Here is a 16,821-nt window from a genome sequence, read left to right as displayed (position 1 = left end):
AGGCAGCTGGAAAGAAAATGTAAGAGTGTTGTTTTGACAATCAGTGGGGTGCTTTGACAGTCGCTGCTGTGCTATTCTTTGCTACCGTGGCGTTTCTATTGTTCCCACTCCCTTGACTGTTTCTGGTGTTATCAAAGCTTTTTCTCGCCTTGGTGTGAGAGATGATCCTTTTTTTTCTGGACAAAAAATTGAATGTTTTATAGCATCTGGGTAAGGGCTAGAGTATAGTGTAAGCATGCACTGAAGGAGACAAAACAAGGACAACAAAGGGTCCTGCTTAAACTTACACCTTTTCTGGTCTCCCACTCCAAGTGTTTGGGAGATCTTGCAGTGGATCATCACATCGCTAACTAGCGTTAGCACTTTTGTGCCACGCTAGCTTTGGAAAGTGTACTGAATGTATTAACGTGCTGATTCAGGATCCGGCTCCACAGGATGAATGTTGTTTCATTCATTTAGTTGTCTTCCGTCTCAATCTCCAGCTTCGGGGGCGGTTCACTTGTACAAAGTCAAAGTCTGCTTCAATGTCAACTCTTCTAACACGTGCAAACATACAGCACATTTGAAAAATACGCTGCTCTCCTGTCTGTAGGTGTTAACTTCTCTCTTTCTCTTTGCAAGTGTGGGGACAGTGTGGGCTCCACGGTCGCGCTGACAGCTTGCCGTAGTAGCAACGTGGGGGCGTGGCTTAGTGAAGGGTCAATTGTGGTAGCCCTTCGATAAAAATATCAAAAAGTCTTTAATGCGCATTTGTAAAGTGTATGTGTCGTAAGAGATTACACCCTTTAAACAGTCACTCCATTCATCAAAAACAAAGTTTGTTTCACCAGCAGTGCCATCTGAAACAATAGCCAACTTTTCTTTTGGCAAAACATCAATAGCTTAATTAACCCCAATATCACACTTGAATGCTTTCAGCACATTATGCCCTATCTTGTTTACAACACAATGTTATTTTGTTGCTCCTACATCAAATGCTCCAGATAAATACCTGAGTCATCTCAATGCAGACTGATAGCTGAGTCACAATAGTGTAATTACAGTTTTGTTATTGTCCTTTTCCCCCATTTTATAGCAGAAACACAGCGTTCAGTACTTGCATTTTTAATCAGGCTGCGAACAGAGGGCCTGAGTTATGATTTCAAAGCCGGCTGTTAAGTTTCACACTGCTGTCCGACCTTCTCTGCAACAAACAACACGTGTCTGGCCATCCATCTGTCTAAATCACACCCTGTCAGTGGCCGGCTCTCAGTCTCGGTGATGGACAGCAGATGGGCGAAAAGCCAAGTCTTCTGCTCAGTGGGCATGCACGGTTTTAGACAGGAACCCTTTGGTTTTTTCTTTTTTTCGACTCCAGGCGCAACATGGCATCCTGCAACTTTTTCTTCACTCACAACGTCATCTGACCTTGTCATCTCGGAGCCATAAACATGAAGGACGCCAGGCATCTGTAAGTTGTTTTGATAGCCTCAAGTAGTTATGTCGGAGCTTTCCTTGTCTCTACTTGATGGAAAAAAAGAAGAAGAAAAAAAAACACTCTGCACAGCCTGATTTGGATCCACTGCCACTTCAGTGGAAATGAAATAGCATCTACAGTATGCAAGGAGGCCGTTATCGTTATGCTAACTGAATTATTTGCTTTATTGTGTGCTTCACCTCGTAAGCCCTCCAGACAACACTATCCATCTCTCCGCAGCCGGCTGACCTTAAGGGAAAACCAACCAGGCAACGGAGCAAAAACAGCTTGCTTTGCTTATACACATGAACATTACAGGCTTATTTAATTATGCTTTGCCCTGACAATGGCATTTTTGTTGTTTCCTACTACACAATGGATTCCATTCCACTCACAAATTGCCCACACAGTGAGTGATTGTAATGTAAATCACTGTCTATCAGCATATTATATAATCAGTAAACAAACACAGTGTGTGACAGCAACAGTGCCTCAATTTACGGTTCCTGTTGTTTATAATTTCATAAACAGGAAATTACAGGTAACTATATTCTTAGAGTTTTGTAGAAAGGACCGTGTAATTTGGGACTAATTATAGTCGGAATGGAGACCAAGAATCTTTCGACAAATCACAAACCATTTAGATCATTAGATTAAGTTTGGTATGACATATGAAGCACGTTATTACACTGTAATTAGGTCTATGTCTAAGTGCAAAACATAAACACTAAAGTGCGAGGGATACGCTTCCAATTAATGAATTCATCAATTTTAGTTGGTGCACATGAATAGGATTACATTTTTGAATATGAATAACTGCTTTTAAGACATCTTAGCCGTACATTACAGATTCATAAATACGACAGAATGGTGACATCACCACCGACAGTAAAAGTATTTATTCTCTAGAGTATCAATCTAAATGTTACACTCAACTGTATATTATCAAAAGAGACGGTGCAGTGCTGCGCACCGAGCGTGAAGCAGTGTGAGGTGCTGAGCTGGGTGCTCCGTGTGAGCGCCCCGTTATCAGAGGCAAACAAAATGCCACGCTGCCTCTGTAGATGAGCTGATCTCCTTTTCTCGCTCTCCCAGGGAAAGGTCAGATATCTACAGAACACTTTAAAAAAAAAAAAAAATAGAATGCTAAGACATCCTTGAGGGCAAAGACATAAGGTTGCGGAGGCATAAAACACATAAATTCTCTCATTTTGCATCAACGGAAATATCTAAAACTCCACATTTCGAGGTCTAGCATTCTAATTATTTGTCCCATGGCTGAGTAATCACTTCAGATTAATTTTCAATGTCATGGTCAGGTCTTAATCGCAGACCTTTCATATGAACCACGATAGACGTGTTGCAAATACTCATCTGATGCCTTTCTAATGCCAAATAAAGCATGTGGGGCAATAAAAACCTGACCTTTGACCTCAATTAACCTCTTGCATTCCTTTTGGACACCGTTGTCCTTGGCCAAATTTATTGTCTTTCAATGGCTGTAGTAGGCGAGAGTGAACATATCGATTTCAAATGAAACTAGACAATCCAAGACATCCATTGGTACCAACCATGTCACGTCAGCATGTCTGAAAGCAGGCGAAATGAAGCTCCAAATAGCCAAATAAATAACTTTGCCATATTTACAAGGGTCCCTTGACCTTTAACCTTAAGATATGTGACTGAGATAAGTAAATGGGTTCTATGGGTATCCACAAGTCTACCGTTTACAAACATGCACACTTATTGCTGATTCCCATTTAGTCTGGAGCAAAAACAATACTGTTTTTGGCCGCAGTACAATTGTGTTATTTTCTCCTATTTTGAAAGTGGTTACTGCATATTGGCTTCCCTTAAAAGTCTTGAAATTGCATACATTTGTTGTGACTAGAAAGCTGAGACTTGTGGATCTAATAGTGTCTGTATTCATGTGTGAGGATGTTAGAAATGGAAGACAACAATATGGGAGACATCTGGGCACCCAGTGCTCCACAATCATAGCTCATATTGCATAAATACACTCAGGGCCAAAAGTATTTGGACTGTGAATCTTAATCTAAAACTGAAAAATCTGGCCTTCCAGTTTTTCAGTGTTTCAAGTGGTTTGCAGTTTGTTGTAAATCTCTTGATTGTAGACTTCAACCACATATTGACGGCATCAACTTAAATCCATGTCAAGAGGACAATAAGAAAGATTGTGTCACAGTCCAAATACGTCCGGCCCTGACTGTATATTGTAATATGATGTGAAAGGACAAAAGAAAACATGAACATTCATAAACATGAATTTGAATCTCTTTGCACTTTTCATTCATCACGCACTGAGATAGTTTCCCTCCAAGGACATTGAAGACTTTTCAGTGGAAAATGTGTAGAATTGATGTAATTGAATTTGTATAGATGGAAGAATCTACCCCATTGCAGTCCAATTGTCCCATTTTATTCACTATAAGCTATGCCATGAAATCATTTCCCTTCAGTGGCACTGTCATACATGTCACGGCACCAAGTTTTAGCTCGGAAAGAAGTAGCAAATTTATGCCATTTTAATTAGTGGACATGGAACACTCTTTTCTATATTTCTAGTTTAATTTCCAAGTTTAGCTGATGAGACACTTGAGGAAGAAAAAAAAGAAGAAAGAAAAAGGAATTGCATAGTACAGCTTAAATATCCAGGCAAATTTTTAGATGTATTCTTGACTAAAAGTACTTACACTGGACCTCCAGGTACTTCTGTGCTTGGAAGTCTTTGACCGCAGGGTGGTCTACGATGCAAGACACTGGTACACCGTCATCCTCCTTACTCACAGTGAACGTCAGCCGGCTGGTTACTGTGTACATCTTGTCGTAGGTCAGCTCAACCTTGGGCTTGCCTATGGGACACGTCAAAACACAAGCAGGCTTAAACACGGCAGAGAATCACTTAATAAAAACATAAAATGGACTTCACTCAGTGTGGCCTGGACACAGTTAGGTAAAGAACAACATTTTTACTTAGAAAGCGTTGGTATTGATTGATTGTTGCTTGATAATTCAGTTTAATGTCATGAAAACTCTGACGTTAAACAAGAGATATTAACAGAAAATATATAATATTGATAACCATGTTTTCCTCTTGTTTAGAATGAGCCCTTCATATCTTCATAGTGAGCGACCCGGGTCCTCTTCACTGAGACCGTCGTGTTGCAGAGGCGTTTTTTTTTTACAGTAGGCCCCAAACGACAAGCCAACAGCTCGAGCGGAAACCTTTTGTGTTTTTTTACGTTTGTCCTAAAAAGCCACCGCAGTTCTCCGACGCGCTTGTGAAACCCCCGTAACGCGCGCCCGCTAAATCCCGGTACAGTCGGCCACCGGCGGACCTCCGTTGCTCCTGAAGTGGTGTTATTGCGGTAAAGATGGACTCGGAGCACGGCGAGCGGCGTTACGATGCTTTTGAATAACTGAAGGTTGAAAAACAGGGAGGCTGTTCCAAACAATTTACACTCATCTCTATCCATCCATAGCCACTTATCCTTAGCAAGGTTGCAGGGGTTTGGCGTCCATCCCAGCTCGCAGTGGGTGACAGGTAGCGTGCACCTCGGACAGGTTGTCAGTCTATAAAAGGTTGACAAATATGAACATATAACCACTAACTACAGGCGACTCAGAAGCTCCAGTTAATCTAACCTTTATGTGGTTGGTCTATGGGAAAACACCGGAGCCGGTGGAGGAAACCGGCACAGGCGCGGGGATTTGAACCGAGGACCCGCCTTGCTGAGACGCAACAGTGAACACCACTGCACCGTCATTCTTCCAATTTTCTTGAAGTGCCTGAATTTTAATCTTTAATGTCTAATTCAAACTCAAACACTAAACACAGCAGTGCTTGTTGCCTCAATCACTTGACTGACTCCCCATAGTTTGCTGGTTGGTCGGCTTCCTCCTTCAGGGCTCCATTGATTTTCAGTGTGTTTTCGAACACTTCAGTCATATCATGAAAACTGAACTCCAGAGGTTTAGGCTGGCTTAACAAAGAAAATATGAACAAAGTTGGCATGCTGTTATTATAAAAGTCTTTGAAAATATTACCAAAAGTTCATATTTTGGATCTCTTCCTAACTTGCTGAAACTTTTTTTTTTTTGTATGCACCCTTGGTTCCTCTGGGAGTACTTTGTGAACAACTTGTTTTCTTGAAGGGTCAGGCCACTAAGTTTTCCTTGAGAAAATAACAAAGCGGAAACCTTTGTACTCGAGACTGCGAGGGGAAAAAAAAGAGAGCTGATAAACACAACCATTGTGAGGCTGCAAGCAGAAGGTCTTTCTTTCATTGACCTTACAAAATATGTAGAGTGGAAATGAGGAGGGCGTCCTTGAGAATGGTCGGAGAAGGTGAATCAGCGAACAATTGCCTGCTGTCAGGGGCTACTGTGCGACTGTGAATCACTCATTAGGCTTTAAGAAGGCAGATTTATTGTGTGGCCACCTTTTGGCGCAGCTCTGCCAGATCTGAAGCCTGCAAAGTAACCCTCCTCTGATTAGTGGCTGCTCTGTAATATCACACAGACAGTATGTTCTCAAAAGCAATGAAGAGGACACCTCATCACAGCCATACAAAATAAGAAGGATGGCTGGAGACAGCGCTGCACGGCAGAGTCCCAAACAGAGATTGATTATTTTTACCCCTTTGTCCTACTTCCCTAACAGTCTGTTGCACATGTGTGTTTGTCACATCAATAAAACAAGCACAAAAAAAAAAAAAAAAAAAAAAAAGAGGCTGCCGAGGGAAATGCTGGTACAGAAGGGGGAAAAAAAATGGTTTTAATGCGAGTAGTTGCATCAATCAGTTTGTATTTTAGCTGTAAAATATGCACTAAGTTGCACAGTCGATGCACTCCCGTGCTGCAGCTCTGCCACTGTGGCGACGCCGTCACCGCTGTGACAGCCGTCTCTTTGGGTGCCGGGAAAAAGCAAACCCGTGTGATGTGCCTGGTGTAAAGGAACAGGTTGTCATGAATAAATACCACGAGAGGCTTCAGATTTATGAAAGCACCTGAAACGGGAACCTGAAGGGACCCGCTCAAATCAAAATGTCTTGTGAGGAGCATGAAACAGTGGCGCCGAGACGTCTTTATTCAAGTCCGGTCTCTGGATGTCTTTCTTTGCGGCTCAGAAATTCATTGTAAAGTCATAATGCTCACCTACAGAAGCTAAGTGTCTGTGGGGTTGGAACCTGTAACAAAGGCAGGTTACTATGGAAGACATGTGGAAATAATAAATGGTATCAGAAGTGGTGATGTGGCTGGGATATTTAATGAGTCTTAATTATGGTCCTTCCTCTCATTTAACCTTTTGCTATTACCACTCATTTCAATAGTGTGGCTGCATTTGCACAGGACGCACATCACCCAGTGACGATATATAACAAAAGCTCCTGCTCAATGCTACTCTGAAACTATGAAGGGCACAGAAATCACAGCGACAGTTTGTCAGGTGAATTTGTGTTTTTTCTTGTCTTCGCCTGGATTGGATCTATGGTCTCATGACTACAGAGCAGCCTCTAGCTCACATCCATGTGTGTGAAGTAAAGATAACACAAGTGAACCCTGCTGCGTGCTGGACAACACAAGAAGTTGCTGGTGCCCGTTCCTCGAGGAAAGACAGAGGAGTAATCTCGTAAGAGGGAAACTCCAAATGAGCTGAATCGAATGTGAATGTGTTCAAATAGAAACGATGCGGCTCTCGAGGACAACACACTCGACGCATCAATACACATTCGACAATTGTTTTGTACTGAAGCCCACTGACTGGAGGCATCATGCAAGGTTTATGCACATTGCTGCTCTGGGACACGCCGCAGAGTCGACGCGTGGCAACACTCCACGAAGCAATTCACTCGCATCGCCTCCCCGGGTTGGCACATCCTGGCTAATACTCCTCGACTATTCTTTTCTGCGTTAGCTCATCCAGTTTGCGCCAGTAATACAATAATAAAGGTCAGATCACATGACACGACAGCGCGTGGAGGACCGCTGGGAATTGCCTGTTAAGCCCTGATGTATAGGGAGCTCCCCTTTTGCAGTTTTGCAATAATAAGTGAAGTGTTCATGACATATAATGAATGAAACATTGTTTGAAATGTTTCTGAATCAGTTCTTTTGATTTATAGAATTTGATTTTACGAGGCAATATAAAATACTTAGATATAGTAAATATTGTCTGTAAGCTTTTTGGGCCTTGATCTGTAGCCGAGTAGTAACTAAGGTCATAAATTATGTGAGAATTCATAGTTTGAAGTGAAAAATCTTCCAATTTTCGAGGGGGGAGGACTCGTTCTCTCCTCGTATCTTTTTTTAATTCACCGTCGAGATTTAGAATGTAATAATTATTCCTGTTAACGGCCAATTCATCCATCAACATGTGAATCAGGAAAGTACGGGCACTTATTATTATTATTATTATTATTATTATTATTATTATTACTTAATGTTTCCACTTCGAGGAGCATTTGCTATTGACAGAGGAGCGAATATGCTTTCTTTGTTTTGGACAGAGATCCTTCAAAAGCTCCAGAATACAACGTCCACAATGCAAATCTACCAGTATAACTCTGTCTCCTATGAAAAATAACAATACCAATGCATTCATATGCTTAATGCACTGTCAAAAAATCATTCTGGTGCCCTTGTTTGTGTAAAACTATCAAGGAGTTTAAAATGATGTGACTTCAATAGAACAGAACAAGAAAAGCCTTTCGTGAGTGTTAATAATGAGTTTGTGGAGACGAAGCGAGTGACTTCGGAGTGAAGCCAGTGGAGATGAACGTCACTGAAAGGCAGCGGAAGGTCAAGTGGCACTTTCGTTGTTCTGCAGACCTTAACATATAAACTCAGGTGGCCCTCATCTCACTTCTTTAACTGGCATTTGTTTAACGGCGTTCTTGTGGAGCAGTAAGGGAGTTGAGTCTAGTTAAAACAAATTGTGTGTCTCGACACTTCAATCGCTTTTTTCTTTGCCCAAAATATTTCTTCCATCCACTTGTAGCGTCTTCCTGCTGGGGAAGAGTCGGGTAATTGAAATCACATCGTGGTCGTCTCGTAGGACTGGAGGCCGTCGGCGGATCTGGTCCCCGTCAGTCAATGATTTTTTTTTTTTTACACCACCCTCTTGTTTTCTTTCGTTTTAAAAAGAAGACAATGACCTCCATACACTCTGCACTGCTATAACTCCCTCTTTTCATGACTTGCACCATGTTAATAAATCCAACAACATGATTTCAGTGAGAGAAAAGGTGATATTAGAGAGATTACGGGCTTGTGCATATTAGGAGAGATGGTTGAATTTACATTGGCGAGCATGACGATTGCAACCTTTAAATGATATTTACAGTAAGAGAGCCGGATTATCCCTCCAGATAATGAAGTGCAATTCTGGGGACGTTTAATTAGAAATAAGTCTTCCTGGTGCCAGAACTCTGGCGCCATCAGCCATTCCTTTTCTGTTCGGTCTCGCATTTTCAGCAGAGCAACCCCAACATGGCTGCAGTGTCAACACACTGTCGACTTATTTGACATCGAAAGAGCAAGCATTTAAACGGCTCTAATATTAATAAAGTTGAACTTGCGAAGTGTGGGGAAAATATATTTTGGGTTGATTTTTGATGATTTTAGAAAAGTGACCGTCATTGTTTTGGGCTGTTTCAGCTATTAACACCTTTTCACCTGCGGTGGAAATAGATAAAAGCAAATGGCATGCTTCGAATGTAGTCTTGTAACAGGTGAGCCTTTAAGTACCACTGAGTGTAGTGTTATGGTAAAAAAAAGAAAAAGAAATTGCATCTGTCAATTGCAGAACTTCAAAGAGGGCTGAGCCTTTCTCTGTAAATGCGATTCCATTCCCAACAATCGTGGGAAAACAGCATATGTGTGGGGTCGAGTGGCATTCAGCGTTATACCAATAGTGTTTTCTGCCATTTACCATAACAAGCGAATGACCATTGTTTGAAAGCTCTGTGAAAGTGCCGGAAAATACTCTCGTGAAGGAGGGAAATATTACTGAAAGTAAATAACGCCATCGCACACGGGAAAACAAGAACATGCTGGATAGAGAGTGCTCTGTATGGAGGCACTGTAGGAATATCCCATTAAACAGAGATGCTGAGCAACCCTGAATAATAGATTGGTATTCCACTAAAAGCCACAGTAGTCACTGCATAGCATAGCAATGCAAGGGGATTTTACTGACCGTCAACAGTCAATTTTTTCTAGTGCTAACAGCTGGTTTTAGACTATTCCATCCTGACCTTGGCACATTGGAGCATTCCCAACTTTGAGCGGACCTCTACGGGTGTAATGTGCTGCGGTGTAAAGGTGAAGCTGCTCTGGGCTTTCTACACAACTTCTGATTAGGACCTTTTGTTTCAAAGTCTTTACAAAGCTTGCTGTCTGGGCTCTAAGGTGGAGCCGCCTGGCAGGAGGCCTGTTCACCCCTGAGCTCTGCTCAGACTTCTAAAGCTCAGCCACCTTTGATGACGGCGCGCAGTGCCAACAGACTCTGGCCACCACTGCACATCCACATCGCCTTAATGGAAACTATTCAAAGTCACAGCAGAGCTCTATTTAAAAACCAACTGCATTGATGCAAGCAGTAAATATAGGACGCCAGCATGGGGGGGTGGAAGGGGGAAGAAACTTAAATTGGTTCATTTAAACACATGGCACAAGGGCTTCAAAAATGCACACGTGCATGCAAAAGTTAGGATTTAGCAACACTTAAAAGTAGAACGCGCAAACCTAAACAAACTTGTGTGCAGGTGCATTCTGGATTCAATAGGAAACGCAGAGGCAAAGTAGTGAAACACAAGATTGTTTTCACGGAATTGTTTTTATTCTGTGACAAACACAGTCTACACAATAATTCATGATGACCTTTTAAGCCTAAAACAACCTTTTTTTTTCTTCTTTTGGCTTGTTCAACAAACCATGTATGAAATGATAAGCAGCCAACGAGGGGTGTCATTTTGTGCATACCAAAATTGTTTTCACCTATTGCAGTTTTATCTATTTCCAAGGTCTTCCCTCTGTGGAGCAAAACAACGGATTGCAGACTGCTCTATAAAGGAAATGGGCAGAAAGAAAAGGGCATCGAGCTCCAGTGTCCCCTGATGCCCACCGGTGGGGCCTGTGCTTTGCTGGTGAGTAACAACACACTATTTGGCATCGACTTTGGGATCTATCTAAAACACTTCTGCTTGATTTTTGAAATGGTTTGGCTGTCTGCCACCTGCTGTGACATACTGCCCCTCCACACATTTCGTCTTATTGGTTTAGCCATTACTCAATCAGCAGTCCAGCAAGTCTCAACAATAGCGTTAATATTGCAAGATATTTTGAAGCTTTGTCCTGAGAAGTCCATGTTGATTTAAGCCTTGATTAGATTTCTTCAATCTTAATATGGGCAGACAAAAGGCTTCCTGATTGGCCGTCCGACAAACGCTTCAGTCTGATTTAATGGCGGAATATGCTGCATAAAAAGGTATTATTCCATCATTGGCAACAACTGCCTACACAACCCAGGAGAGCATGACATACTGATCAAAAAGAGTCTGGTATTATTGATGGAATGGATATGTTGCTAATATTTGAGCCTTTTGCTAACAGTAGCCAAAGGCTCACAGCTGCAGCTAGCTCACAGCAGCGGTTAGCAGAAAGCTAAACTATTAGCAACATTTTCTCGCCATATGTCGACTATTTTAGCCTTCTGAGGGAGCTGAAGTCTAGCTTACTGAACAATACGTTATTCAGACCTTTTCTTCTTCTTCTTTTTCATTTTCGTATAGTTTTACTGAAGACAATGTGTGAGCATTTTAGTCAAACTTAAGCTAAAAGTGTCCAGGTTAGAAACTTTGTTTTCCGTGGGTAAACTTAGGTTACTTGTTTTACTCATTATGTTTTAAATTGCTTTACTTGTCAAGAGAAAATTGCATCAAAGAGGCATGAGAATAATAAGGGGGAGGATTTTGAAAGCATACAGTTCATGGTTTTGTTTCTTTGTTTGCTTTTATGTGGAATGTATGAGTGGTATAATGCTTGTACAGTGGAATCAGGAGTTTTCACATCATTCAGACATTTTTCTCTGGTTCATGGAACACAGTGTGTTTGTGTCACACAGAAGAATTCTTTGTTCAGACAACCAATCAAAAAAACTAGACAGATGAACATTTGTGAAAAGAACCTTTTCTGCATACCAGTCGTATTGTGTTAAGAATATAATGATGTATGATTGTGAATGTCTCCTTATGTGTGGAGTCCACCTACCTGGAAGCTCTTTATCTCCCTTCATCCATCTGATGGTGGCAGCAGGCTTACTGCTCATGGCAGTGCAGGTCATCTCTGTCTCGTTGCCCTCGCTCAGGACCTCATCCCGGGCCTCGATGATGGGGTTACCTGGAGGAACTACGACAGGACACGCAAACAAATCTCGGTAAACATTGGGGCATGACATGATCGGATGCTGACAGAGAGAAGACAAAGTAACTATAACCCCCAGAAAACCAAAGGATATAGGTATTTGACTAGAGTTGTTGATAGACGCAGGTCCAAGTCTTGACATTGCAGTGCAACGTATTTAAATTCTTTATTTTGTGGTATAAATATGCAAAGCAAATTTCCAACATTCCATTGTCACATTGTTGCACTTCCTTTACGACCTCGTTGCATCAGCAATTATGAAGGATTGTAATGCTTAACTGTATACATCCTTTTAAAAAGCTTTATAATGTGTTGTGCTTATTGTATTGAAACATTTTTGATATGCATGAGTGTGTATAACTATCATTACAAATACTTTAACTATTATATGTATGTTGACTTTGCATTATAGACATGATGCATGACACAGAAAGTGTTACCAGTGTTATCATATCTTGAATTTTAGGGTTCACTTTTGCTAAGAAAGAAATTAAAACATACAAATATACTGCACATTTATTTATATATATATATATATATATATATATATATATATATATATATATACATATGTGTGTGTGTGTATATATGTATATATGTGTGTGTGTATATATGTATATATGTGTATATATATGTATATATATGTGTATATATATATGTGTATATATATATATATATGTATATATATATATGTGTATATATATATGTGTATATATATATATATATGTATATATGTGTATATATATATATATGTATATATATGTATATATATATATGTATATATATATACATATATATATATATATATATACATATATATATATATGTATATATATATACGTATATATATATACATATATATATATATATATATATACATATATATATATATGTATATATATATACATATATATGTATATATATATATATATACATATATACATATATATGTATATATATATATATATACATATATACCTATATATGTATATATATACATATATATGTATATATATACATATATATGTATATATATATACATATATATGTATATATATGTATATATATATATGTATATATATAAATATACAAGGAATGTCTTGCATGCATACTACATAAACCCTTCACAGTGTGTGTGTGTGTGTGTGTGTGTGTGTGTGTGTGTGTGTGTCGGTGTGTGCGTGTCCTTTCAGTCGTCTGTAAGATATGTTGTCTCACATTCTTGCAACCCAGCTGCTGTATAATAGGTTTTTACCTGGATGCGGCTAATAACACTGAGTGCTTTGTGTCTGTCAGTATGTTCCGTGTGCTTTGCTGTTGTACCTAGCACGGTGATGTCGGCGTAGGCTTCCTGCGGGGGGTCTGAGTAGAGCTGGCAAACATATCGACCCTCGTCAGAGAGCGAGACATTAGACAGCGACACCCGCAGCTCGTTGTCCGAGAAGTTCACGATCTGAAAGCGAGCGTCTTTCAGTGCTGAAGGAGAAAAACACACAATTTAAAATTAATTTGATGGACATTTACATACACATACGCACTTTAAAATACTAGTAAACACCTCAAATAAGTTGGACTGGAGCATCAAATGCTGTAATAAAAAACAAACACAATCGTAAACTTTACTCTTTACTTATTATTCATACCGTTGAAGTATTTGCACACACTTTATTCTGGAGCGTCAGATGAACTGTGATGGATTTGGAGCCCTTGTTATGTACGATCCCTCGATTTTAGTGAGCCAAACATAGAGGGGAAAACCAAACCTCATCATATATCAATATTTGCCGTCAAATCCTTTGCCGTGATTGACTGTTTGAGGTCTACGACCTGCAGACATCAGAAGACCCCATCACAGCTGACATCTTTCCTGTGATCCATCTCCACTTCAAGCTTTTTGTTTTCTGTTTGTTTTTTGTTTTTTTGCTCAGTGGATTGAGGTCGGGTGGTCGTCTTAAATTTGCCCTGAGTACTCACGAGCGAGTGACGTGTCCGTTCTGCCTTTATCACTTTCAGTCGAGACATAACTCCCACGCACGAGAAAGTTACATCTGTGAGTCAAGTTTCATAGATGGCCAAACAGGTTACGATATAACCCTGGTTCTATTCGTGCAAAGTACAGTATATGAGGCAAAACTGTGCTTATAATGAGAGCAAAGAAAATAAAACCCAAGTTGTATGAACCGCTTCCTCTTCATTACGGTTTCATCCATCATGCAAGGGAAGTCATTTAATCCACGGCTGCAACTAACAGCTAATTTCCTTCTTGATTTATATGCCGATTAATCGTTTGGTCGACAAGAAATCAAATATAGTCATCACACTTTTCGAGAGCCCAGGGTGATGTCCTCAAAACGCTCCTTTTGTCTGAGCAGCAATTCAGTTACGACTCATCCTCGTAATCCAGGGAGAGAAAAATTAGGACATTTTTTGCATGAAATGTGACTTTATTTGAGATTAACGAAATAACTGGATGTGTTTTCTGTGAAATAATTAAACAAATAACCATGGCAACCCTAATCACTGCTGTAATAATCCAATTTTCAAGATGAAAAACACATCTTTTCTTTCTTGTCATCAAGATTGTGCTTCTACGCAGCAACGGAATGGTAAACCTTTTTTTTTTTTAAAGGACGCACTAAGAAGCAATTAATTTTGCATAGCTGTTAATTTAGACCAATAATAAAAGCACAATAGCTATGATAAGAGGTTGTTTTCTTTTCTCCCCCGCCCCCTCTTCTTCGAGGAGGCGTGCTTGTGCATATTTAACAGTTTGCATACGCTCGCGTAGTTTCAAGCCCGCTTCGAAGAACTTTCCAGAGAAATCAATGCAAGGAAAAAAAAAAAAATCCCCAAAAGAAAGACACACTTTACACCGGAGTAACTTGTTTAATTCTGTTTGGCATGTGCAGTCATACAGAACATGCGAACAACAGGATTAGTATAAACCTCGTGACTGGCTGTTATTGAGTTGGCCTACAGTGCAACTGAAGACAAATCCTATCTCTTGCTCATCTGCAGCTACTTTCATCTTCCCTTACTTTGTTTGCCCATCTACCTAAGCGCACTCCATCAGCTGTAATGTAGAATGACAACAGGTGGTAAGATGAAAGCCTACCCGTCTCCATCCCCCTTTGATGTGCTGATAAATTCGGCTCTGATTGACAGCAACTCCAGGCTCTTTACACTCTGCACCCTCCTTGTATAGATCTGTGTACTCTGCCTCAGTTTTCTGGGTTTTTTTTTCTTCTTCTTTTCCTTAAAGCTTAAAGCATTACACATGGACACTTCTGACACAAGAAAAAGAAGACATGAACACATTTTCTTTTCTTTTTTTTTCAAATGCCGGGCTACATTATAATTTCACAGGTGATGGAGACGGAAGGTGACGCTGCCGTATTGCCGGCGTGTGTTTGCCTTCAACGTCAAGAGATAGACACGGGGAGAGTGATGGAAACGGAGGGAAAAGGGAGAGAGGGAGACAGACGGCCAGTGAGAAATAAGAAAACTAATCACCACAATTGGTTTTGTGCATCATTAAACAAGAACATTAGGCACATTTTAAGTGATAGCATAAGGCTGACTGGAGATGAAACTCTTTTTTTGTCACCACATTAAGAAAAAAGATGTGGAAAGAAAATACTAATTTTGATGATGCCCTTGTCTGTAATGCATTATACACACACACACACACACACACACACACACACACACACACACACACACACTTATATGGTGTTATACTCAGCTTATAGCCCTGCATAATTATAGTTATAAGCACTCGCACATATTCATCATACAGCTTGCTTTGTTTAACCATAAACTAAGCACGTATTTACATGGCGAGGCTCTCAGCGACGCGGTGCAACCATTACAGGCCTTTAAAATGTCTACAAGGAATGCGACAGCACGGGTGTGTGTGTGCAGTGTATACGTGAGTATGTGTCTAAATGAGTGAGAAAAGCATAGACTGGATGTCTCTTTATTTTCAGGCCTCTTTATCAACCTCACTTTTACATGTGTATTGTTGAAAAAATACACTTAAAGCCTAGATAAACACTTTGAGTCACGGTTGCGCTCTTGAGACGGAGCTGCGGCGCGCGCCGGGCGCAGACGTTTGCAAAGTGAGAGAGCGGATCTGTTGTGTGAGACGTGCACAAAAAAAACAACCCTCACGTCTGATACACTTGCAGTGGAGATGGAGGGGTTAGCCGACTGTGAGTTGCATTCATTCCAACAACAATATAGCTGCGGTAGTTGCAGACACACCTGGTGTACATCTGCGCTCGACTGAGTGCACCTTTCCAGTTCAACTCTGTCGCCTGTGAACATGTTTTACGTTTTGTTATTTTAAAGGCCCTCGTTGGTACATGTTGGGCATTGGAATGAGAAGCAGCTCGCTTGTTGTGCCGTCCTTATGCTTATTATGTGGTGAGCAAATCAAAATGGAGTGAAGTGACTTATAAGGCCAAGGTATCATTATTTTATAATTCTCATTACTCGCTTATGATGTATTACAGCTATGGGAATGGAAAAAAGACGTATTCGTCATACAATTTGTGAAGGTGAACAAAGTGTTCATGACTATAATTGTACAGTGCTATGAACTGATCATACTGCGTTGGTCGTATGTTTATGATCATAGACAGCGGCACCAAAATCTGCATCAAAAATGTGACGCAATCCAATGAAACATGTACAACAAGACCTGGTCATGCTGTTGGGTGCTTTGTACGTGACATAATGTGCTGCCGCCACCGTCCCACTTCTCTCTGCCTTTGATTATCCCGCCAGGAAGGTCTGCTGACGATACTTCACAGTACAAAGACACAACGGAAAAAAAACCTCATACCAAGCAATCTGAAAATGCAGCAAACAAGGAGGTTATTTTTAATGCAAATGCTCATTTCTTTCCCTGCGCT

At 40.5% G+C, this 16,821-nt stretch overlaps 1 protein-coding gene across 5 annotated transcripts in view; it reads right to left on the bottom strand.

Annotated features, from left to right (window-relative positions):
• The window catches only part of cadm1a (cell adhesion molecule 1a), a 342,257-nt gene that overhangs the window by 51,051 nt on the left and 274,385 nt on the right, over positions 1-16,821 (bottom strand). For all 5 annotated transcript variants that reach the window (XM_068600532.1, XM_068600534.1, XM_068600535.1 and 2 more), the window contains 3 exons: positions 13,226-13,378; positions 11,750-11,887; positions 4,171-4,329 (listed from right to left, as the gene is read on the bottom strand). In XM_068600532.1, coding sequence (XP_068456633.1) covers positions 4,171-4,329; positions 11,750-11,887; positions 13,226-13,378 — 450 coding nt within the window. The remainder of the gene's footprint in view (positions 1-4,170; positions 4,330-11,749; positions 11,888-13,225; positions 13,379-16,821) is intronic.

This window comes from Clinocottus analis, unplaced genomic scaffold, assembly GCF_023055335.1.
Source record: "Clinocottus analis isolate CAN_PGR_092001 unplaced genomic scaffold, fCliAna1.0.p SCAF_5, whole genome shotgun sequence".
Taxonomy (NCBI): domain Eukaryota; kingdom Metazoa; phylum Chordata; class Actinopteri; order Perciformes; family Cottidae; genus Clinocottus; species Clinocottus analis.
Note: the sequence above shows the minus strand (reverse complement) of the source record. Positions and strands in the feature narration are given on the sequence as shown.